A 23,149-nucleotide genomic window follows, 5' to 3' on the forward strand; every position below is an offset into this window, starting at 1 on the left:
TGTGGTGCAGACCGATCTGAATTCTATCGGAGGCGAATACAACTTGAGAGGATGGAGGAAGGAAACCCAAGGAAGGACAAGGGCTTACATCTCAAAGCCTTCTGTACCCGGCGTAGCTTCATGGCCGTACGGTAAGCAGAATACTTGATGTTATTTAAGTCAGCTGAAAAATGAAAAGAAGAGAAAGGAAAGAAGCCATCAATTTCATATCCTTTCCCTTGACAATATTGGAGATCCTTGGCTCCCAATAATAGCAATGGCACTTAAGACTTATATGCCACTTCACAGCACTTTATAGCCCTCTCTAAGCGGTTTTCAGAGTCAGCATTTTGGCTCCAACAATCTCATTTTACCTACCTCGGAAGGATGGAAGGCTGAGTCAACCCTAAGCACAGTCAGCTTTCTGCTTTCTAACCACTGTGCCACCGTGGCTCCTAATGCAACATCCAATCAGCTACAGCAATAGCATTTAGACTTATATACCGCTTCACAGTGCTTTTACAGCCCTCTCTAAGCGGTTTACAGAGTCAGCCTTTCCCCCCCTCCCCCAACAATCTGGGTCCTCATTTGACTGAATTTCGGAAGCACAGAAGGTTGAGTCAGCCTTGAGCTGGTCAGGATCGAACTCCTGACAATAGGCAAAGTTAGCTTGCAATAGCACTTAGACATATACCACTTCACAATGCTTTACAGCCCTCTCTAAGTGGTTTACAGAGTCAGCCTATTGCCCCCAACTATCTGGGTCCCCAGAATAATCCCTATGCCTTTTTAAGACTATCCAAAACATGTTGGAACTGCAACTCCGGGGTTTTCTCAGGTGGTACTCAGCCTGGGAATTATAGGTATAACGTATTTGGTGGTGAAGGGCAGGGAAAGATTGTTCTAGAGTTTATTGATAGTTCCCACTGTCCATGAGATGGCATTCCAAGGTAGCTGTTGATTTGCAAAAATTCATTTATTGACCATTCAAAGTTATAACAGTACTGAAAACAGTTTTCACACTTAAAGACCATTTTTCACACTTAATGACCGTTGCAGTATCCGCGTGGTCACATGATCACAATTCAAATGCTTGGCAACTGACTCGTACTGATGACGGTCGCAGTTCTCCAGGGTTAAGTGATCCCCTTTCTAACAAGCAAAGTCCATGAAGAAGCCAGATTCAGTTAACGACGATGTCCCTAACTTAAACAATTGCAGCAATTTCACCTAACTAGTGGCAAGGAAGGTCATAAAACGGGACAAAGCTCACTCAACACACGTTTCCCTTAGCCATGGAAACATTGGGTTCAATTGTGGTCGTTAAGTCGAGGGTCACCCGTACTGTGTTTCTTACCCAGCGTTTGGTATAATTCAGTCATCTTTGGATGGTCCCAACATGTGGTCTGGGCTTGGTGGCTAGAAAAATAAAGTAGAAATAAATTAAGATGCAAGGCTGCTTTAATTATCCTGTTTCCCCCAAAATAAGACCTAACCCAGGGGTCGGCAACTGTAACCACTCAAGAGCCATTTGGACCCATTTCCCACAGAAAACACCAGGAGCCATAAAGGTCCTAACCGGAAGTCTGGAGATGACCGGAAGTCCAGTTCCCCCACCAGAGAGTCTCCTCCTAGCATGTTGTCTTTTTCCTCTGCCAACTGGAAGTCCGGTTCCCCCCACCATAGAGTCTCCTCCTAGCATGTTGTCTTTTTCCTCTGCCAACCGGAAGTCCGGTTCCCCCACCATAGAGTCTCCTCCTAGTGTAGTGTCTTTTTCCTCTGCCAACTGGAAGTCCGGTTCCCCCACCATAGAGTCTCCTAGTGTGGTGTCTTTTTCCTCTGCCAACCGGAAGTCTGGTTCCCCCACCATAGAGTCTCCTCCTAGCGTGGTGTCTTTTTCCTCTGCCAACCGGAAGTCCGGTTCCCCCACCATAGAGTCTCCTCCTAGCGTGGTGTCCTTTTTCCTCTGCCAACCGGAAGTCCGGTTCCCCCACCATAGAGTCTCCTAGTGTGGTGTCTTTTTCCTCTGCCAACTGGAAGTCCAGTTCCCCCATCATAGAGTCTCCTCCTAGCATGGTGCCCTTTTCCTCTGCCAACTGGAAGTCTGGTTCCCCCACCATAGAGTGTCCTCCTAGCGTGGTGTCCTTTTTCCACTACCTGTCCTAACTGAAAGCCCTATCGATTGTGGAGCTGACCAGAAAACCCGTTCCTTGCCATACAGTCTCCTCTGGCACGCCGTGCTCCTCCTTCCCAACCGCTAGGTTGTCTCAAAATTGTGGCACCAACCAGCGACAAGATTGTCAGCCAGATGGAAGCATTTAGTATCATATTTTCACAAAATAAGACCTAACCTAATGGATCTTTTGGAGCAAAAATTAATATAAGAACCGGTCTTATTTTCGGGGAAGCACAGTATGCTTGTCACACAGTTGCAAAGACACAAACTCAGATACTTCATGGATCTAGGATGGGGGGTGGGTGGGGAAATGCTCAGGAAAACCTCCCCTAACAACACGCTTATTGAATTTTGGTAATAATAATAATACTTAAGTTGGAAGCTTGGATGGAAACAAATATCACGAGTCCAAGGCTCATATAAATAATACAAAAATACACTCCGGCTCCTGCATTGAGAACATAACTGATTGGTACAGGGAGGGGGGGAAATCAATGATATTGATTTTTACAAGGTACAAATGAAGGTTTAAAGAAAAAGATATGGCAAGAGGGCTGAAGGTTGCTAAGAGCAATGAAGGTCGAGATACCGGAGGAAGCTTTGTAAGAGATAACTTGATACTCACTTGATGTAGTAAGGGACTTTATTGGGAGAAATGGCTCTCTCCCAGGGGACCTGGACTGAGGCTGCAAAGGAAAAGCAAGAGAATGTTTGTTAGCTCAAGGTTGAACTGTGGGGTCCTTGGTGCTCTCTGAGCTTGCTTGTTTTCTTCCAGATGTTTCATTACCTTACGAGGTAACATTATCGGTGCTAGAAGGGAGAGGAGGAGACAGGAGGAGGAGGAGGAGGAGGAGAAGGACTATGGGGTCCTTGGTGCTCTCTGAGCTTGCTTGTTTTCTTCCAGATGTTTCATTACCTTACGAGGTAACATTATCGGTGCTAGAAGGGAGAGGAGGAGACAGGAGGAGGAGGAGGAGAAGGACTATGGGGTCCTTGGTGCTCTCTGAGCTTGCTTGTTTTCTTGCAGATGTTTCATTACCCAACTAGGTAACTTCATCATAGCCGAGGTGGCGCAGTGGTTAAATGCAGCACTGCAGGCTACTTCAGCTGACTGCAGTTCTGCAGTTCGGCTGTTCAAATCTCACCGGCTCAGGGTTGACTCAGCCTTCCATCCTTCCGGGGTGGGTAAAATGAGGACCCGGATTGTTGTTGGGGGCAATATGCTGACTCTGTAAACCGCTTAGAGGGGGCTGAAAGCTCTATGAAGCAGTATATAAGTCTAACTGCTATTGCTATTGCTATAAGGGAGAGGAATAAGGAGGAAGATGAAAAGGACTGTAGATTCCTTGGTGCTCTCTGAGCTTGGTTGTTTTCTTGCAGATGTTTCATTACCTTATTAGGTAACATCATCAGTGCTAGAAGGAAGTGGTTGCTCTCATTTTATGCCACCGGTGTATAAAATCCCACGAGTATATAAAATGAGAGCAATTCCCCATTTAGAAAAAATATCCCCAGTGCACCTACTTGAGAGGAAGTGTTGAGATCCTGGCCCAAAGTCCCGGTGAGCATCTTGAAGGTGCTTCAGACGGTCATTGATGGAGACCTGTGTGGAAGATGGACCCATCAAAACTTAAGTTGTGCGAAAAGTTCAGCCTTTCGGTCCGAGCAAGCAGTTCGTGGCTGAGCAACATCTAGAGGCCAGCTGTTCTCCCGCCGAATCCTCCCCATGGGATTAGTAGTTCAGCACAACCCAAATGTGCCCATTCACAGGGAAAGCTGAAGTTGGGTAATAACCCAACCGATAATAACCGATAAAAACATACACAACAGGTTGCTTCCAAGTCCGCTTGTCTATATTTTGGGAAGTATGGGAGTGGGGGAGGAGGATCTGGGTCGAAAGCAGACCAGACTAGGCACCAGGTTGCTCCAAGTCAGTGACGGCAAACCTTTACGGCACCGACTGCTGAAAACGGAGCATGCGTGTGTGGTTGTTCGGCTGCAACCTGAAAGAGGAGTTGTTTAGGGGGGTATGCGTGCACCAGAAATGAACTTCTGATTTCCGGCACGGGTACTGGCAAGCTAGTCTTCTGGTTACTGGCACACATGCACATGTGGCGATCAGCTGGCTGGCACACATGCTCAGGCCTGAAAACGGAAGACCAGCTCTTTCAGTTTCTGGCCCTGCCACACACATGAAGGTCAGCTAATCATCACATGCGCACGCACGCAAGAAATCCGGAAGAGGAATGGGCGACGACGTGCATGCCAGGCAACAGGGCTCTGCGTGCCACTGCGGGAACGGGTGCCACATGTTCACCATCACAGCTCCAAGTTTTGTCCAAGGTGTCTCACCTGTAGTTGTTTCCAGCGTGTGTTGATCTGTTCGAGAGCACGGGAGTTCTCCATGGACAGGTGAACGTCGGAGATAGCCAGCTGGTGTGCAAGGTCGTTCACAAGTTTCACCCCGTCTTTCATGGGGGAGAGCTCCTCTTGGAACAACTGGGGAGCCACATCCGTCCAAGAAAAAGCAGGAGAGATTAAAGAGCAGGGGAGGGGAAGAGACAGAGACAGAAAGAAAGCAAATAATTAAGTAACCTAGAACAGGGATCACCAACCTTTCGGACCTCAGGGACCACTAAATTCACAGTTTTAAATCCTGTGGACCACTAATATGATCTGACTAATGATTGGCTGGGTGGGCGTGGCTAGGTGGTCATGTGACTGGGCAGGCATGGCCAACTCAAGGTCACTCAGGTCGAGGAGCGCCTCGCTGGCCTCTACTCTACAGACCTGACTCAACACAACATTGGACTCTAGTTACTTTGCATGCTTCTAGTCTTAATGCACAATGAGATGCTGAATCTACAGTTTCTTCCTCTGCTTAATTCAGGGGTCAGCAACCTTAAACACTCAAAGAGCCACAAAGGTCCTAACTACATGCCCCCATTCAATTCTGGAGCCAACCACAAGTCCGGTTCCCCCACCATAGTCTCCTCCTAGCACAGCACCCTTTTTCCTTTTACCGACCATTTTTCCTTTTACCGCCAGTGACCAGGAGCCTCAGCAGAGAGATGAAAGAGCCACATGCGGCTCCAGAGCCGCAGGTTGCCGACCCTTGCCTGCAGATCTCTTAGACAAGTGCAGGATGAGTAACCAAAGATTACCTTGGTGGCCTGGATGTGCTCTGGCAAAGAATCGATGAAGAGGTCTCCAATGGGCTCCCATGTCTCTTGCACACTTTCAGCTTGGTTGAGGGTGGTGCTGAGTTCTTCCATGGTCGCCTTGATCTCCAGCAGCTGCTCTAGAGTCCTCTCAATGTGACGGTGCTGGTCGACACAGCGGGCGGTCAGCTTCTCCCACAGTTCGCTGGCCACCGTTGCCTGCTTCCACACAAAACGGCTGATATTCTGGATCCGGTGTCTTGGGGAGACATCTAAAAAAGAGAGCATTGAGGAGGGAGAAGACCTGATGTTGAATTTCAAGTACTGCAATGGTGTCATCAGAAAATCTGATAGACTTTGAGAAGTATTTTATCAATGGTTAGAGGGAAAAAAGGGGAAATTGGAAATGAGAGAAGAAGATGAGTAGAAAATACATTAGGATAGAGGTGTAAACAAGATGACAATTGTTAGTATTATAATGATGAAGATAATCATGATTAATGTTAGTTTCATATTTTTATTAGAAGATACGTTAAGAGGAAAATGAATAGGTTAATAATGTTCAATTGCTTAATATATTGTAATTTTAAGATTAGAGAATTAATATTAATGTGAAATATGTTGTAAATGCAGAAAGCTGTTGCACATAGATATCTGCACCCAGACGACACACAGTTTAAGGAAAGATGAAATGTTTATATGTTGGAAAATAAAAAAGCAAAAAACTTTTTATTAAAAAAAGAAAGTCTTTTTTTTAACAGACTTTCTTTTAAAAGACCAATGAACTTTCAAACATCAGAGTGGAGAGGAGAACATTAGAACAACTTATAGGATCAGACCAATGGTCCTCTTGTTCAGGGGTCTCCAATCTTGGCAACTTTAAGAACTGTGGACTTCAACTCCCAATTCTGGGAGTTGAAGTCCACAAGTCTTAAAGTTGCCAAGGTTGGAGACCCCTGAACAAGAGGACCATTCTGAAATATACCATTTTGGTCAGAAACTCACCAGTATGGAGAGGAGGTTGATCACTCTGTTCTACTTGTGATAACCAACAGCTGGCATCTATTTTATGCTGCTTATGATTCAGGAGGTTGTACATATTTCAGCGATAAATAAATTAGCAGTAGATTAAAAATAGAAGGCGAACAGGTTTTGGGAGGAAAAAGGAGGAGGAGGAGATGCGAGGGAAGGAAAGTTGGATAGCATTGTTTTCACTATGGTTCCAGGTTAACATCCACAAATGTACTCATTTCCTCTGCATGAATGGTGGGGCCTCCTGAATTTATGAGTGCATGGGAAGTCTGTATCATGGATACAGAAGAAACTTCCCAAGGTCACATATGAAGAAGTATAAAAATGTATTTAAGGGAAAGGGGGAAAGTATCTGTGGGCAGAGAGGAAAAATGAACATTCAATGAAGACAGAGCATACTCAGCAGGGGTAGATTGAGAGATGACGGTTTGGAGAAGAGGAATGGAATGATATCCATGGGAAGATCACGGCTACCTGCCTGGCATCCCAGTCAAGAGACAACCCTTGATGTACTGTTGCTGGAATAGCTGGCTATCAATAATTTGGGTCCACTAGGCATCCTAATTTTGAATATTTGATTTTCCCAGTTCCTTCAGAAAGGTTCTTATTCATTCTGGGCAATCTTTTCCTATCAAAGGACTTTGGCTGGACTGGGCTTTTAAGCAGCAGTGACCTCCTCTGACGCCTGCTACTGGTTCAGTGAGTCTGCTACCGAGCGTGAGCTTTGCGCGCCCTTTGTGTGTGCATGCGCACCTGAGGTGCAATCGCGCAGCGCTAAAAAAGGAACATTTTGAAGCCTTCCGAGTCTGCAAAGGGAAGTAGAACAGCCGGTGGGGGGTTGGGGGGAATCCACTATGCCACGTAATTTAGATTAGCTAGAAAGCAGGAAATCCAACGATTCTAGCTAATATAAATCGTGTGTCACAGCTGATCATCGAAAATACCAGTAGCATTTTTTTTTAACTACCGGTCTGAGCCACTAGCATTTCACCCCTGCTTTTAAGCCATAAACTATTAATAAAGGTCTCCCTAAGATACTAGCAGGAGCAATAGCACTTAGATTTATATACTGCTTCACGGTCCTTTCACAGCCCTCTCTAAGCGGTTTACAGAGTCAGCCGCTCGTGCCCAACAATCTTGGTCCTCATTTTACCGACCTCGAAAGGATGGAAGGCTGAGTCAACCTTGACCCTGGTGAGATTCGATCTGCCAAACTGCTGGCAGCCGGCGATCGGCAGAAGTAGCCTGCAGTACTGCACTCTAACTACTGCGCCACCGTGGCTCAATATTCCTTTGAAAAGCAGGAAGGCATTACGGTATCCACTAATACTGTTTGGAGAGATTGTTTTTCAAGATGAGAAGTTAGGTTGAAAGACCAATTCACAAGCCAACACACATCCCCCCCCCCCCCGCTGAGCTGGCAGACTTTTTAAGTTCTGAGGGAGTTAAGAATAAGAGAAAATGTTTGGAAAGCGCGAGGCCAGACGGAGGGAGAAAACAAGCAGATGTGCCAACCTTTGCTGTCAAGATTTACATCTTCCACTTCTTCAAATGGGTGCTGAGTAAGGAAAACTTGAGCCGACTCCAAAACGGAATAAATGTATGGTCCCCGAGACTTCACTTCTTCCATGAAGGCCTACATCAGGGAGAGAAGACCAGAAGAACTGAAGGGAACTCCAGTAAATACTGTGTCCATACACAAGATAAAAGCCCTTATAACAGTGTTTCTCAACCTTGGCAACTTGAAGATGTCCGGACTTCAACTCCCAGAATTCCCCAGCCAGCATTCGCTGGCTGGGGAATTCTGGGACTTGAAGTCCGGACATCTTCAAGTTGCCAAGGTTGAGAAACACTGCCTTATAAACTCACTATTTGCTTTGGTTGAATCAACTCTTTTTTGGATCTTATGTACTAGTTAGAAATGGCAGCTTTAGGACTCTGGAAAGGGTCACCCTTGCAACCTTCTCAATGTAGATTTTGGAAGTGGACTTGAGGACATCATGAGCTCAAGACACACCAGAGGAATGTTAATGGACTGATTAAGCTCTACCTCAACCCCAATATGAGTTACTGGTATTTATAAAAAAAAAATGGTAAAGCTGGGATAAAAGCATCCTAAAGGTGTTTTTTCCAAAAGGCAATTGGACTTTCCTGGTTTTCGTTTTTTTTTCTTCCTTTGAAAATGTTTCACTTCTCACCCCAAAAGCTTCTTCGGTTCAGTTCGGTTTAGAAGATGCTTGGATGAGAAGCGAAATGTTTTCAAAGGAAAAAAAAAACAGGAAAGCCCAGTTGCCTTGGGGAAAAGGGACAACCGAGACCAAGATGATTGAGAATCTCCAAAGACGTGGGATAAAAATCAAACAAATAAATAAATATTATTTTAGCATTTTCGTCCACCGGGGGGAGGGGGGAATCAGAGATAGATCTCTGGAAACTTCTTTTTTTTAAATCTATATATAAATTTTATTTGTATATTTTTCTTTAACGTACATGAGTGCTTAATAAAAAAACATATTGTCTGGATCAATTTACTTATACATAACAACAATAATAAGAATAATAATATTTACTTGTACATAGTGGTATTCTTCCAACTTCTAATTTCTACCTTTATTGTCTAACCATTGGTAAAAAAAATCCCATATTAAAAAATATTCTGTATCTTCTTTATCTTCTATCTTTAATGTTAATCTATCCATTTCCGCACAGTCTAATATTTTTTAAATTATGTTTGCATCTGTAGGAATTCCCTCATTTTTCCAATATTGTGCAAATGCTGTCAACCCATGCAATATTACATATACCACCCCTTTGTCATATTTTTCTGGTAATATACCTCACAGGATTATTTCTTGCTTTAAAGCTATAAGTTGCTTTATCATTTTCCCTAACCATGCATGAGGGGTTGGGAAACCTGTTGGCTTTCTCAGATCCTCTGCATGATGCTAGGATTGGCATGGACTGTTGGTGCTTACCGTATGCCTCTCTTTCTCCTGCTGTACCAGGAGAACGTCCCCACGGAGTGGTAGCTGGGCAGAAATTTCCTCATCTTTTTGGCTAAGCCAGTCAATGATCTCCTGCAAAGGAATCTGTAGCTTGCCGCTGTGATCCGAGAAGGCCTCAAGGCGAGCCCTGAGGAGACAAAGGAGATGTCGAACCCGGGAAGGAGAGAAAAGAGAAGACGTCGAAGCAAAGTTACACTCGGGACATTTGATCCCGCTTACCGAAGGCTGTGTGATTTCTTCTTAATCTCATTCCAGCACAGATTCATTTCCAAGGTCATCTGGGGCCCAACAGCACCGTTGGGAGGCTTTTGGTTCAGGCTGGCTGGTATGGTGCCATCGTGGGCTGTTTTAACCTAAGTGTGAAGACAGAGAGCCTGATCAAGGAAGGGGAAAGCACAAAAGGAACAGAATCAATTTGATTCAGGCATCCTGTCCCCTGCCCGCCCCCCCTAAATAATTGCCATTTATTTATTCAGCAGATTTATGTAGCTGTCTTTCTCATAGAATGTGACACTGGTTGTCCTAGAACCTCAGGGACAATTAAAGCAGCATGACAGGTATTAAAACACTGAAGTGCAAATTAGAATTAAAAAATTGGAAAACCAAGATTGCGAGAGAATACCAATCAACTCCTCTAATACAGCCACCTTGCAGGCTCCCCCCTGCGGCTGATGATTATTTAGATCTTTGAGTTTTAGTTACTTGTTACATTGGGCATCCCATGGGCAGAAAGGCAGAATAATATTAGCAACCAAAATTGTGCTTGAAAGGGAGGGGAGTACACTTCATGGGGTGATGGAGAGTCAGCAGCTCACGGCAAACATTTGCTTGGAGTAAAGTTTCGACAACAGCGCGCCGACAGAAGTGCGATTTAAGTTAAGGTAAGGGTTAGGTTTAGGGTTAGGGTTAGGTTTAGAGCGCACCTCTGTCGGCGCGCTGTTGTCGGCACGCTTCAGCACTCATTCGTCGGCGCAGTTTAGAACTTACGGTTTTGTCACCGCGGTTTAGTTCGGCGCACTTTTGTTGGTCGCCCTTTTGTCGGTGAACCATGGGAAGCTATTGTGCAGACCAGGGGTGGGTTTCAACCGGTTCGCGGCGGTCCCTGCGATCCGGTTGGTCGCCGAACCCGTAAGTAAGTAACTTCCGGGAACGGCGAAGCCCCCCCCCCCGCGCCCGCGCGCGCCCGCTCCTTACCCGGTTTTGCCGAATTCTGCGCTTCCACGCATGCGCAGGACGCATACAGCGCCTGCGCGATCCTCCAGGAACAGCTGGAGCATTGCACAGACGCTAGTACGCATGCGTGCGCCGCGCGCGTGCGCGAGGACGTCACCAGCCTCGTTCCAACCGAACCGGTTGGAACGGGGCGAGAAACCCACCCCTGGTGCTGACCATCCATCCAGGATCACCTAGCTATCTTTGGCTGATGTCACACAACGGAGCAAGTCTGGTACTGGTTGATCATTCAACAGAAGGCCATCCCCGGCCAAAGGTTAAAGTGGGATGTGTTAAAAAACATCCCAGAAGGAGACACCAGAAAACCACTTCCAGGTCCCATATCCCATTTTCCACAAAAGCTACATTGATGCTTCCATGAAGCCCTCAGCAGTTGACCTCAACTCAAGGGAGGCTTTCCTTTTCCCCACATTTTCTATTCAGCTTGTTGCTACTCAACTACAGAACACACACACTTCGAGGTATTTATTTTCTCTTATTGCTTTTTTTTTGACCCAGCTCATAGTTTGCATTCTGAAGCTTCGACCCAGATTGTCATAAGCCAAGATGCTCTGAATGAATGCACATCTTCCATTCACTCAAAGTGTGTCATAATGTGTTGTAGGCGTTTAAAATTGGGGAAGGGCACCTCAGGAGGGCATTTGGCCATCTGTCTGCTCCTGTGTTAGCTTCTTGCACTCTGTCTTTTATCAAATTCGTGTTGGTTTCCCTCTCGGCAGGCTCCCTTGTGCCAGATCAACACGGAGGGAGTCTGGCAATGTAAACACCAAACAGTACCATTTCCCCGTTTCAGCTTGGCACATTTCACAGCACCACGTTATTTCAGGGGCATGCATGCCCACTTTCGATTTCTGTGCGTTTCGGCAATCGCAAAGAGAAGCACCCCAAATCAAATCACTGCAGACCAAATCCTTTTTTCCCCTTAAGCAGAGTACCCAATTTCTTCTCTAACCAAAGAGGTTCAAAAGCAAACAGCACTGCAAGAGGTGCAATCCATTTGCCATTTTGTTCTAAGAAGCTGCTTTTCCCAAACGTTTTATTTCAATGATCTTTTTTTTAAAACAAAGGCTACCATCGGGCTACTGTTTCCGCTGTTGGTTTTATATGTTAGCCTTTCCCAGCTCAGAGTTGCCTTGAACAGTGAGATGGGCAGCAAAATAAATTGGATGACAACAATAACTATGATGATGATGATGATGATGATGATGATGATGATGATGATGATGATGATAATAATAATAATAATAATAATAATAATAATAATCAGCTGCTGTAAAAAAATCACGCAGACTGATTATAAATTGCGGCACAATTCAGCACCACAAATGATCCAGTGGAATTTGTGCAAAAAGTATAATATTAAAACAACAACCAACTGGTGGGAACATAAGCCTGAAAAAGTCACCGAAAATCAGATGGTCAAGATCTTATGGGATTTTCGCATACAGACAGACAAAATACTGGCGCATAATACACCAGACATCACACTGATTGAGAAAAATAAGGTTACAATCATAGACATCGCAATACCAGGTGATAGCAGGGTCGACGAGAAGGAACATGAAAAAATTGTGAAATACCAGGACTTAAAAATCGAAATTCAACGATTATGGCACAAACCAGCAGTGGTAATTTCAGTGGTAATTGGCACACTGGGTGCTATTCCAAAAGCACTGAAATTACATTTAAAACAGTTAAAAATTGACAAAATCACCATCAGTCAAATGCAAAAAGCCGCACTGCTTGGATCTGCACGCACATTACGAAAATACGTTACAACGTCCTAGGCCCCTGGGTGGGGCCCGACTAGTAACCAATGCCAAGTCCGGTGAAACAACTGGCCGCTGTGATACAATTGTATAATAACAATAATAATAGTACCCATAACCATTAGTGGCTTTGGTACAATCCCAAAACAACTGGAGCAACACTGGAACACCATCGGCATTGACAAAATCACTGTCAGTCAATTGCGAAAGGCAGCTTCACTGGGAGCAGCCCATAACCTGCAACGGTACTTTTAATACTACCAAACATCATCTGCCCACAGTGTCCTTGGGAAAGACTCAATAGATGAATTAAAATGTCAAATCCAGTCTGAATTTCTGGTTGATTGCACGACAAACCGCTTGTTACCTGCTTGCATTTTTTTTTAAAAAATCTGCTGGGGGGAAAAACCCCAAAGATGTCAGAGAGAAAAATGGGGCTCAAAAATGTTTTGAATTCTTCAGGCACCCTGTGTTGGCTTCAATTGGGATTTGATTCCCAATGAGAGTTGCAATGGATCTTTTTTTTCCTCTTGGCAATTAAAGCGAGATTTCACTACAAAGAGATTATTACTGCAGAGCAAATACCAGTGACACAGAAAATGGGATACTTTAGTACTGCTTCCATCTGCAGTTCTTTTGTCCCAAGTGTTTTAGCATGGCTACATTTAAGCATCATCAACTTCTTCATGGAAGGTTTACTTTTGAGAGCAGCCTTATCTGTCCTAATATTCCACAGTCTGCAGGAGCACAAACCCAGTTAGAAATCCGGTAGGTAGCTGAATGGAGGACTTCTCCAATACAGTCTCCTACCACGGACTGACTTTTTTTTTTAAAATCTTGTTCAAAGCAGACCTGTAACATTTTCATTATGCCTCTATCACAGGCCATTAAGGAATTATTTTATCAGGAAACGTAGAGAAAATGAGGGAGATGAACAATTGCACTCTGCAAATTAATGGTTACTAATTGGAGACCTGAAATAGTTTTATGCAAAGAGAGTGAACAAGAGAGCAAGGGAAATGGAGAGAGAGAGAGAGAGCGTGTGTGAGAGAGAAATATGATAAATAGATATAACAGGTTAAAGAAACAAGATTAGAGAGAGAACTAAGATAATGGTAGATAGATGATAGAAAGATAGATAGATAGATAGATAGATAGATAGATAGAAAGAAAGAAAGAAAGAAAAATGATATATAGAAAGATGATAAATACTGTAGATATAGATAGATAAGGTAAAGGTTCCCCTTGCACATGTGTGCTAGTCGTTCTCAACTCTAGGGGGCAGTGCTCATCTCCGTTTCAAAGCCAAAGAGCCAGCACTGTCCGAAGATGTCTCTGTGTTCATATGGCCCGCATGACTAAATGTGCCGAAGGTGCACAGAACGCTTTTACCTTCCCACCAAAGGTGGTCCCTATTTTTCTACTTGCATTTTTTACGTGCTTTCGAACTGCTAGGTTGGCAGAAGCTGGGACAAGTAACAGGAGCTCAATCCGTTACGCAGAGCTAGGGATTTGAACCACCAAACCGCCAACCTTTCTGAGCGACAAGCTCAGTGTCTTAGCCACTGAGCCATTGCGTCCCTTATAGAGAGATAGAAGGACAGATAAATGATAGAGATGATAGAATATACACACACAGATGGATGGATGGATGGATGGATGGATGGATGGATGGATGGATGGATATAGATGAGAGACAGAGAGAGACAGCCAGACAGAGATCGAGTTAGAGATGGCAAAAGGGCTGTTCCAAAGAGTTTCTCCACGTTCCAAAAATCTTTCCATGCTAACAGAGCCACTATTCTAATTTTAGGGAGCATTGCCTCATTTGTAACGGATAAAAACTTACCTTCTTATTCCATTGAGATATACCCTGAATATATACCCTGAATAGCAGCCTAGCCTTGTCAAGAGTTTGCCCGGCTTTGCCCATTTCAAGCCAGGCTTGATTTGACAGGCTCCTCTCCCCTTAATACACCACAACATCAAAAGCAATACAGATTTATGAAAAGAGAGAAAGAGAGCGAGAGAAAATACTGCCAGCTCCGGCTTAAAAAGATGCCCTTTATAAATCATTCACATCAAAGCTGTGGTGCATCTTACTGTGTTCGCCTGGGATTTTCCACGTGCCCAAGCAGACTAACTCAGCCTGCTCTGTAACCATCGTAGTTACCCGAAGCCCAAGGGGAGAACTCTTATCGGAATCCAAATTCTTTAAAGAAGACGGACGGCAGAAGCAACCTCAGAGATCAGGCTGCCAGGTCAGGTCACCATTCATGGAGCAATGCCAGAGGAGGTGCCAGCGCCAAGACTCAATGTGAAATGGGGCATTGCTCCCTTCTTCATTTGAAATCAACTAGCCTTTTTAAAAAAATACATTTTTATTGGGCTATAAAGTATTATAAATTGGAGTGGTTCAGTAGCCTACAGGTGGAGTTCTCGCCTCCCAATCAGGAGGCTGTGAGTTCGATCCTAGGTAGAGACAAATATTTCTATCTCTGTGCACACAATGAGACTGTATCTGCCGAACAAAACTCTGCATTGGTGACGGGAAGGGCATCGGGCCAGTAAACACTCTGCTAGCTCCATTCGTTTGCCCAGACTCCACCCCGCAAGGGATTATGGGGTCGTCAAAAGAAGAAGATGATGATAAAGTATTATAAATACAAAACACAAAAGCAAATAAGAAGATGTGAAGAGGAAAGGGGAGAGGGCAAAGAAAAATGAGGAAGGGTAGGGAAAGAAAAAGAAGCATTGACTTCCGACCTGTTACAGTAGAATAAGGCATTCACAACAAATCACAACTTTTTGTTTCCCCATAATATTATGAACCAGTCATTTCTAGAAAAGTCTATCAGTCTAACCTGTGAAACCCCAAATAAAAGTTTCATTCTTTTCTACCTCGAGCATGAAGTTCAGAAGCGGTTTCAATGTGGAAACCAAAGTATTTATGTTCTTTTCGTTGAGCAGAGTAGTCAGTTTTGACATTTCAACCTACTCCATCAACTTAGAATAGAACAGAATAACAGAGTTGGAAGCGACTTTGGAGGTTTTCTAGTCCAACCCCCTGCCTAGGCAGGAAACCCTATAGCATTTCAGACAAATGGTTATCCATTCTCTTTTAAAAAACAGATTTAACAGAGTTGGACTGAACCTCGTAGGTAAAATTCACCATAGAATAACAGAGTTGGAAGGGACCTTGGAGGTCTTCTAGTCCAACCCCCTGCATAGGCATGAAATGCTACACCACTTCAGACAAATGGTTATTTAATCTCTTCTTAAAAACTTCCAGTGTTGGAGCATTCACAACTTCTGGAGGCAACTTCTGTTCCACTGGTCAATTGTTCTCACTGTCAGGAAATTTCTCCTTAGTTCTAAGTTGCTTCTCTCCTTGATTAGTTTCCACCCATTGCTTCTTGTCCTGCCTTCAGGTGCTTTGGAGAATAGCTTGACTCCCTCTTCTTTGGGGCAGCCCCTGAGATATTGGAACACTGCTATCATGTTTCCCTTAGTCCTTCTTTTCATTAAACTAGACATACCCAGTTCTTGCAACCGTTCTTCATATGTTTTAGCCTCCAATCCTCTAATCCTCTTTGTTGTTCTTCTCTGCACTCTTTCCAGAGTCTCAACATCTTTTTTACATTGTGGCAATCAAAATGTCTGCAACCATTCATCCATAATTGAACTCAAACATTCTTGAATTACTTGTCTGCCGTTTTCCAGCTTCCGTCTCAAACTACCAGTCGTTACCACTACAAGAGAAGTCCGTTTGGCCAATCCACTCCTCCCCTTCTCTCAATTCTCCCCATCGGCACATCAGATCTCTGCACAGTGGCTTTCTTTGGAGATCAAGGCAGGCATTCAACCTCTGTAGACCATGGCTTACCTATTCAGAAGTTGGAGTAGAGCTCCATGGGGAAGCCCCTGCCTGGCTGCCAGCTCCCTATGTCTCCAAACAACCTCCCCTCCCAAAACAAATGTTGAGAAGAAACGGGGAAGGGAGAAGGGACAGAAAGGGCAGGGCAGGGAGGGCCCAGAGATGTTGCTTGTTGCCTTCAGGCGTTGCCCGCTTTGGAATCTGCAGGAGGTGGTGGCACAATGACAGCCGACCGTTCTCTGCGTGAATTGGGGCTTTGTCTAGGTGGAATTCCAGCAACTTCCAAGCCATGTTGACTCGGGAGGGGCGGGGGAGGGGGACAACAAGGGAGAGAACGTAGAACTGCTTACGGGCAAGGAAGGCTTAAATGTTACGGGTGAGGAGGCTCTTGAACTCCCCCAAGCATGGACGTGTGACAGTCACGCTTGACTTTTCATGTCTCAGGCAAAAGGAAGCTGGGTCAACCGGGATTGGGACGGCCTTTGGGATGAGATCTTCCAGGCACAGGGAGAGGAGGGAGGGGAGGGGAGGGGAGGCAGGGTCTGTGCTAGAAATGGGCTTGGGATGAAGATCCCACATCACATTTGACGTAGCCCTACGGAATCGGGAATGGGTAGAAAGAAATATTCTTCTACAACAAAAAAGCACAACAAAGAATGCTTTTTTCTGCGCCAACTCACGAAGCTCAAACTGCCCAAAGAGTTGCTGATACAGTTCTCTAGAGGAATGATTGAGTCTGTCATCGGCACCTCCATAACTGTCTGGTTTGGCTCTGCAACCCAACAAGACAGACACAGATTTCAACGGATAATTAGAACTGCAGAAAAAAAACATGGCTACCAACCTGCCTTCCATTGAGGACCAGTATACTGCACGAGTCAAAAAGAGGGCTGTGAAAATATCTACATACCCCTCGCATCCTGGACATAAATTGTTTCAACTCTTACCCTCAAAATGATGCTATAGGGCACTGCACACCAGAACAACTAGACACAGGGACAGTTTTCTCCCCAATGCCATCACTCTGCTAAACAACTAATTCCCTCGACACTGTCAAACCATTCACTAAGGCTGCATTACTATTACTATGAGTCTTCTCATCGTTCCTATCACCCATCTCCTCCCACTTATGACTGCAGGACTGTAACTTTGTTGCTTGTATCCTTAGGATTTATATTGATATTGATTGTTTCCTGATTGCTTATTTGTTATTCCCAAGTACTTATATGGCTATCAGTAACTGTTGTACCTTATGCTTTTTGACGAATGTATCTTGTCTTTTTATGTACACTGAGAGGATCTGCACCAAAGACAAATTCCTTGTGTGTCCAATGACACTTCGCTAATAAAGAATTCTATTCTATTCTATTCCATTCCATTCCATCCTATTCCATTCAAACAATGGTTGAGGCTCTCGGAATCTGATGGAAGAAATGTTCAGCCACGTGGTCATGGAATCCATGGAATCCATGCAGTGAAAGCTTTCAACTGAAGAGCCATATTCTCAGCCTTCCTTCTAGTTCCCCCAATATTCAAGGGAGTGATGTGATGAAATCAATAACTGACAGGAGCAAAAGGATGGGATTTGTCCATCTTTAGTAGCTATGCAAATATGGGGCCCTTGCCCACTGCCTCTCGTCTGCAAAACTGCTTCTCCAGCCTGCTCTTAAAGGCATGCGACCCTCTCCCTTTGCCCATACTGCTGTCCTAGCTCAGGACTCCAATTCCCATGCTCTTGAAACCCATCATACAGGCAAGAGGGGTGCTTTGGAGGGGGGGGGGTCCACACTTTGCTAACTTCCATGGACCATCCCATCTGGGGCTACTGAAAATTGCACTTCTGAAGTTCTAGGTGGGAGATTCACAGATCCCCTTCCATCTCTATGCCACACTTTTGAAGGGATGACGGTGGCATGTGGTTTAGGGAGATGTTTTGTATTCAAATACTGTATAATTTACTCATGATACTGTTTCCATCGTCCCTTAAAATATTAACAGATTCCACCACGGTTTGAGAATCAGTGTCTCCACTAGATAGTAACTGACAGTCAAGCTGCAACTAAGTTTTAATCGACTAAAATTAGCAAACTTCCTCGAACCCAAATACGTTACCTAAACCTAATCCACTTATCAAAGGATACTGTCTGCAAACACAAACAGAGTTAATTAAATTAGGCCTCCCAGTGGAATTGCTTGTTCCCAAGAATAAACACACCTATATAAACCTCTCAAGCATCACCCTAGAATCAGCATATAGACACCTCATCCTACGGAACTCACCCTATAAAACTCTCTCTATAAAAAATATCCTGCTGTTCCCCATTTCTCTGCAGCCTGCCCTTAAGGAGAAACTGTTTTGCTTTTAGAAATGAATATTTCTTCTTTCCTCACAACTGTCTGGCTCTTATTTTATTTATTCTTGCGCAGTCCCAGTTCCAGTTGGAACCCCAAATTATTCTTCTGACACTAACATCTGGAATCTTTTTTTTTAATATTTTTTTTAAGTTATGCTTTTATATTGTGTGTGAAGAGCATTGGTTCTGGGTATCATTCATATTAATCCAATTCACAATAGCAATATTAGTAATCTCTATCACATTTCTCAAATTTAAGTAATCCTTATTATATTGTTCAAACATATCTATTAAAAAAATGCCTAACTCCTCATCGTTATCTCTACCTTCATCTATATCTTCCTTGTTCTACGTAAACGTTTCTCTATTACATATGAACAAATTTAACTAAGTTTCATTTATATTGATCCAGTTTGCGCTAACATTGTTAATAATCTCTTATCACATTTATCAAGTTTATATAATCCTCATTATATTATTTATACATCTCCTCTAGTACTTCAATTCTTATGCATTTTTCCATTTTAATGCATCTGGAATTCTTAAGGGGTCTGTTTTCTCTTGGGAGGGCAGGAATTTGTGGCTCACACCCAATCCTTAGCACCAAAGAAGGAAAACATGCATTGTTTTCACCAAGAGGATTCCATTCCCATCAACAAGGTTCTCCCACAGATTTTTGCTTCAAAGGGCATTTCCTTGCTCCAACTCGCCTACAAGCACGGGATGAAAAGTCCCTTCTCACTTTTGTTCCAGCTCTGACACTTTCTTCTTCCATCAACCAGCCTGATGTGCTACACAACACCTCTATAGAATAGAATAGAATGGAATGGAATAGAATAGCAGAGTTGGAAGGGACCTTGGAGTTCTTCTAGTCCAACCCCCTGCTTAGGCAGGAAACCCTACACCACTTCAGACAAATGGTTATCCAACATCTTCTTCAAAACTTCCAGTAGCTTCCAGTCCCCTAATCATTTTTGTTGCTCTTCTCTGCACTCTTTCTAGAGTCTCCCTGTTTTTTTTTACATTGTGGCAACCAAAACGGGATGCAGTTTTGCCTCGCTTTAGCGCCGTTCTGAGGGCTAAACCTCTCTCTGTTGATGACCTTCTACAAACTATCATGGATGGTATGGAGAAACTTCTCCAACCCTTGCATTTTTTAAATAACTCAGAAAGTATTTGCCCGCCACCCTGGTCATGGAGTAAGGCTGGAGTAGAAAACAGAAGGCCAGTTACAGCAGGGGAAATAGACACTTTGACCTAGTGGCTAAGGCACCAAACTAGAAAGCAGAGACCGTGAGTTCAAGTCTTGCAATAGCCATTTAAAGTCATCTTGGTGACCCTTGGGCCAATCACCAGGATGTAGTGAGTTCTAATCCTGCCATAGGCATGAAAGCTGACTGGATGACTTTGGGCCAATCACCAGGTGACTGTGAGTTCCAGTCCCACCTTCACCATGAAAGCCAGCTGGATGAAAAAAAGAAATGAAATTTCAGGTTGGTGCCCATATTATGAGCCTGGTTCCATGGTTGCAAGTTTAGGGATCATTTTCTTTATCAGATCCATGCAGGTGAAGTGCTAAGCCACAGAGTAACCCCGTGCACAGGTAAGGCAAAGACAGCCGTTTGGGTGGAGCTTAAAGGTCTTACCTGAGAGTGAGGGTAGGAGGTGCTGTTGCGACGGGATGTCCCGGCGTTGTGCCATTCACGACATCTGGGGAGGGTGAATGAGCATCCCTGCATGACCATGGGCTGCATTAGAACAGGCGCTCATGAGGACCAACCCCTGGCTGAGCAGTGGCAACTGAAAGGAAGGCAGAAGACGAAGAAGTGTCATTCCATCTTTCCCCAGGATCGACAGCAGAATCTCAACCTTGGCTGTTTTAAGATGGATGTACTTCAACTCCCAGAATTCCCCAGCCCCCAGTTCAGAGGTCGCGGGATTTATTTATTTGTTCAATTCTGTAGGCCACCCACCTCACAACCGAGCTTCCAATATCAAAAATTAGCAAAGGCTTAAAAACATTTAGGGACGAAAAGTTAAAACAATGAAATTTACATTGCAAAGAATATAGAATAGCGAAGTTGGAAAGGACTGTGGAGCTCCCAGTAGGAAACTAAGATCTTTCCAGACAAAATGGCGGTCCAGTCTCTTCTTGAAAACCTCCAGCGATGGATGTCTACGGAGATCATGGTTGTCCCAAAGGTGCTTTTTCAAGAGGCGACTGGACTTTCTGCATTTTTCTTTGAAGATATTTCGCTTACCCATCCAAGAAGCTTCTTCAGCTGTCTGCAAGGAGTATAAATCCTCCCATTCCCCACCATCCAGTCAGAGCTGAAGAAGCTTCTTGGATGAGAAGGGAAACGTCTTCAAAGAAAAACCAGACCGTCCAGTTGCCTCTTGGAAAAAAAAAAGCACCTTTGGGACTCCAGTGATGGAGCACCCACAACTTCTGGAGGCAAGCCGTTCCACTGGTTAATTTTTCTCACTGACAGGAAATTTACCCTTGGAAAGGAGAATGTGGCTGCAAAGGGCCAATGAATAGATGTGGCGGAAGGGGGGAAATCTTTTAATCTATTAGCTACTTCCAGAATGGGACACCCCTATTATGGGGCAATGAGACAATGGATAGAGCCAGGTTTTAATTCATTGAGTTGATTTATTTTAAAATATTTTTTTTAGATGTATTTTTATTCTTTTTAAACAAAAAAAAACCCCATACAAAACAAAGCAAGAGAAGAAAAAAAAACTTTCCTCCATTTCATCAAGCATGTCATTTGGTTACAAGTTTTTGTGCATCAATTAGGATTAACATCACTGGTTTACATTAAACATAACTGAATGTTTCACTGTCATTGAGCATTATGTGTTCAAATTATTTTTAAATATTATTGACATAGTTCATGGAAATGTTTCCAAAGCTTGGCAAAGCCTGAAGCCCTCTGATCTAGACACTCAAAGCATATGTTATAGCAATAGCTCTTATATTTATATACCGCTTCACAGTGCTTTCCAGCCCCCTCCAAGCGGTTTACAGTCAGCATATTTCCCCCACCCCCCCACAATCTGGGTCCTCAATTTACTGACCTCGGAAGGATGGCAGGCTGAGTCAACCTTGAGCCTGGTGAGATTCGAACTGCCAAATTGCAGGCAGCCGGCAGAAGTAGCATGCAGTACTGCATTCTAACCACTGCACCACCATGGGTTGTTATGGTTGGAAAGCTATCTCACCTCCTTGCTGTTTGGAAACTTCCCCTGAAATATTACAAAGCCAAATCGCTTGCTCGCTCTTTGGGAGGGAATTGCTTAGAACAGGCTCATCCAGGAAGCAAAATCTCTCTGGGGTCCCCCTCTCCACCCCACTTTTTCAAACCAGATGAAACCAACGGCTTGTGGGAGACCGAAGACTAGAAAGCCACCGGATGAACAAGGAGAAAGGAATGAAAAGTTCTGAAGTTCTGAAAGATTCGAGGAAGCGACATCAAATCAAGCAGAGGAAAACTTGGAGTGCCTCTCCCTGGAGATCGAGAGTAAAGCAACATTGTGCATTTGTGGGTCTATGTGTGAGTGTGGTAATATGTTTGAATCAGTGTTCACTCGTGGCAACTGAGACTCCTCCTGTACTTTTTTGGGCAAGATTTTAGAAATCTTTTGCCACATTCCTCTCCTATTTTCAGGTCTTTCTATTTTTTATCTTTCCCTTTCTCTTCTGTTCTGCTGTCTCCATGTCCTGCCACATCCAATATCCATACTTTTTGTCTTTTTTATCAACAGTTGTTAAGTCTGGGGTGTTATTATCATTATTATTAATCCAACTACGTGCAGTATGCTGGCTAAAGTCTGCTTTGTGATCAAGACAGCATAAAAGGTGATTAAACAAGAAGCAATGGGTGGAAACTAATCAAGGAGAGAAGCAACTTAGAACTGAGGAGAAATTTCCTGACAGTTAGAACAATTAATCAGTGGAACAGCTTGCCTCCAGAAGTTGTGAATGCTCCAACACTGGAAGTTTTTAAGAAGATGTTGGATAGTCATTTGTCTGGAACGGTATAGGGTTTCCTGCCTAGGCAGAGGGTTGGACTAGAAGACCTCCAAGGTCCCTTCCAACTCTGCTATTGTATTGTATAAATGAGCAAATAACAGCATCATGGAACAAAAGAATGGATTTCACTGCATTTTGCAACTTTTATGGCTCTGCTTGTAAAAACCATGGTTTCAATTGCTAGTATTACTACTATTATTCTACTCGGGCTGCGAGCATCTCTTTTCCAGGGACCACAGCATGATCTGAGAGGCATTTGTGTGTAATAGATCTCTTTTCACTTTCAGAACTGTACTTTGCTTTTCCAATTGTTCGGGCCACAGACAAAGTACAAGGCATTTTCTAGGCACTGTTAGGACCTCTTTGAGTTCCAGCTAAAAAGGAAGTCCACTGAAGCTTTTGGCAGTAAAGACTTTGATAGAATTTGTTTAGGGGGCTAGTTCAAAACGTTGTTTTCGAAACATGGCTTTTCGTACTACAATCACGAAATGTAGAGAAAAAAAATAAGATGAAATAATGGTAAT

At 43.9% G+C, this 23,149-nt stretch overlaps 1 protein-coding gene across 2 annotated transcripts in view; it reads right to left on the reverse strand.

Annotated features, from left to right (window-relative positions):
* The window catches only part of DRP2 (dystrophin related protein 2), a 52,691-nt gene that overhangs the window by 25,546 nt on the left and 3,996 nt on the right, over positions 1–23,149 (reverse strand). For both annotated transcript variants that reach the window (XM_087728391.1, XM_087728392.1), the window contains exons 2-11: positions 20,233–20,386; positions 9,573–9,706; positions 9,324–9,480; positions 7,864–7,984; positions 5,320–5,588; positions 4,508–4,654; positions 3,680–3,758; positions 2,781–2,841; positions 1,337–1,398; positions 89–163 (exon numbers count right to left, since the gene is read on the reverse strand). In XM_087728391.1, the coding sequence (XP_087584517.1) occupies positions 89–163; positions 1,337–1,398; positions 2,781–2,841; positions 3,680–3,758; positions 4,508–4,654; positions 5,320–5,588; positions 7,864–7,984; positions 9,324–9,480; positions 9,573–9,706; positions 20,233–20,340 (1,213 nt within the window). In that variant the 5' untranslated portion in view covers positions 20,341–20,386. The remainder of the gene's footprint in view (positions 1–88; positions 164–1,336; positions 1,399–2,780; positions 2,842–3,679; positions 3,759–4,507; positions 4,655–5,319; positions 5,589–7,863; positions 7,985–9,323; positions 9,481–9,572; positions 9,707–20,232; positions 20,387–23,149) is intronic.

This window comes from Thamnophis sirtalis, unplaced genomic scaffold, assembly GCF_051295495.1.
Source record: "Thamnophis sirtalis isolate CommonGarterSnake01/CBP01778 unplaced genomic scaffold, rThaSir2_p1.2 scaffold_13, whole genome shotgun sequence".
In the NCBI taxonomy this organism is placed as follows: Eukaryota; Metazoa; Chordata; class Lepidosauria; order Squamata; family Natricidae; genus Thamnophis; species Thamnophis sirtalis.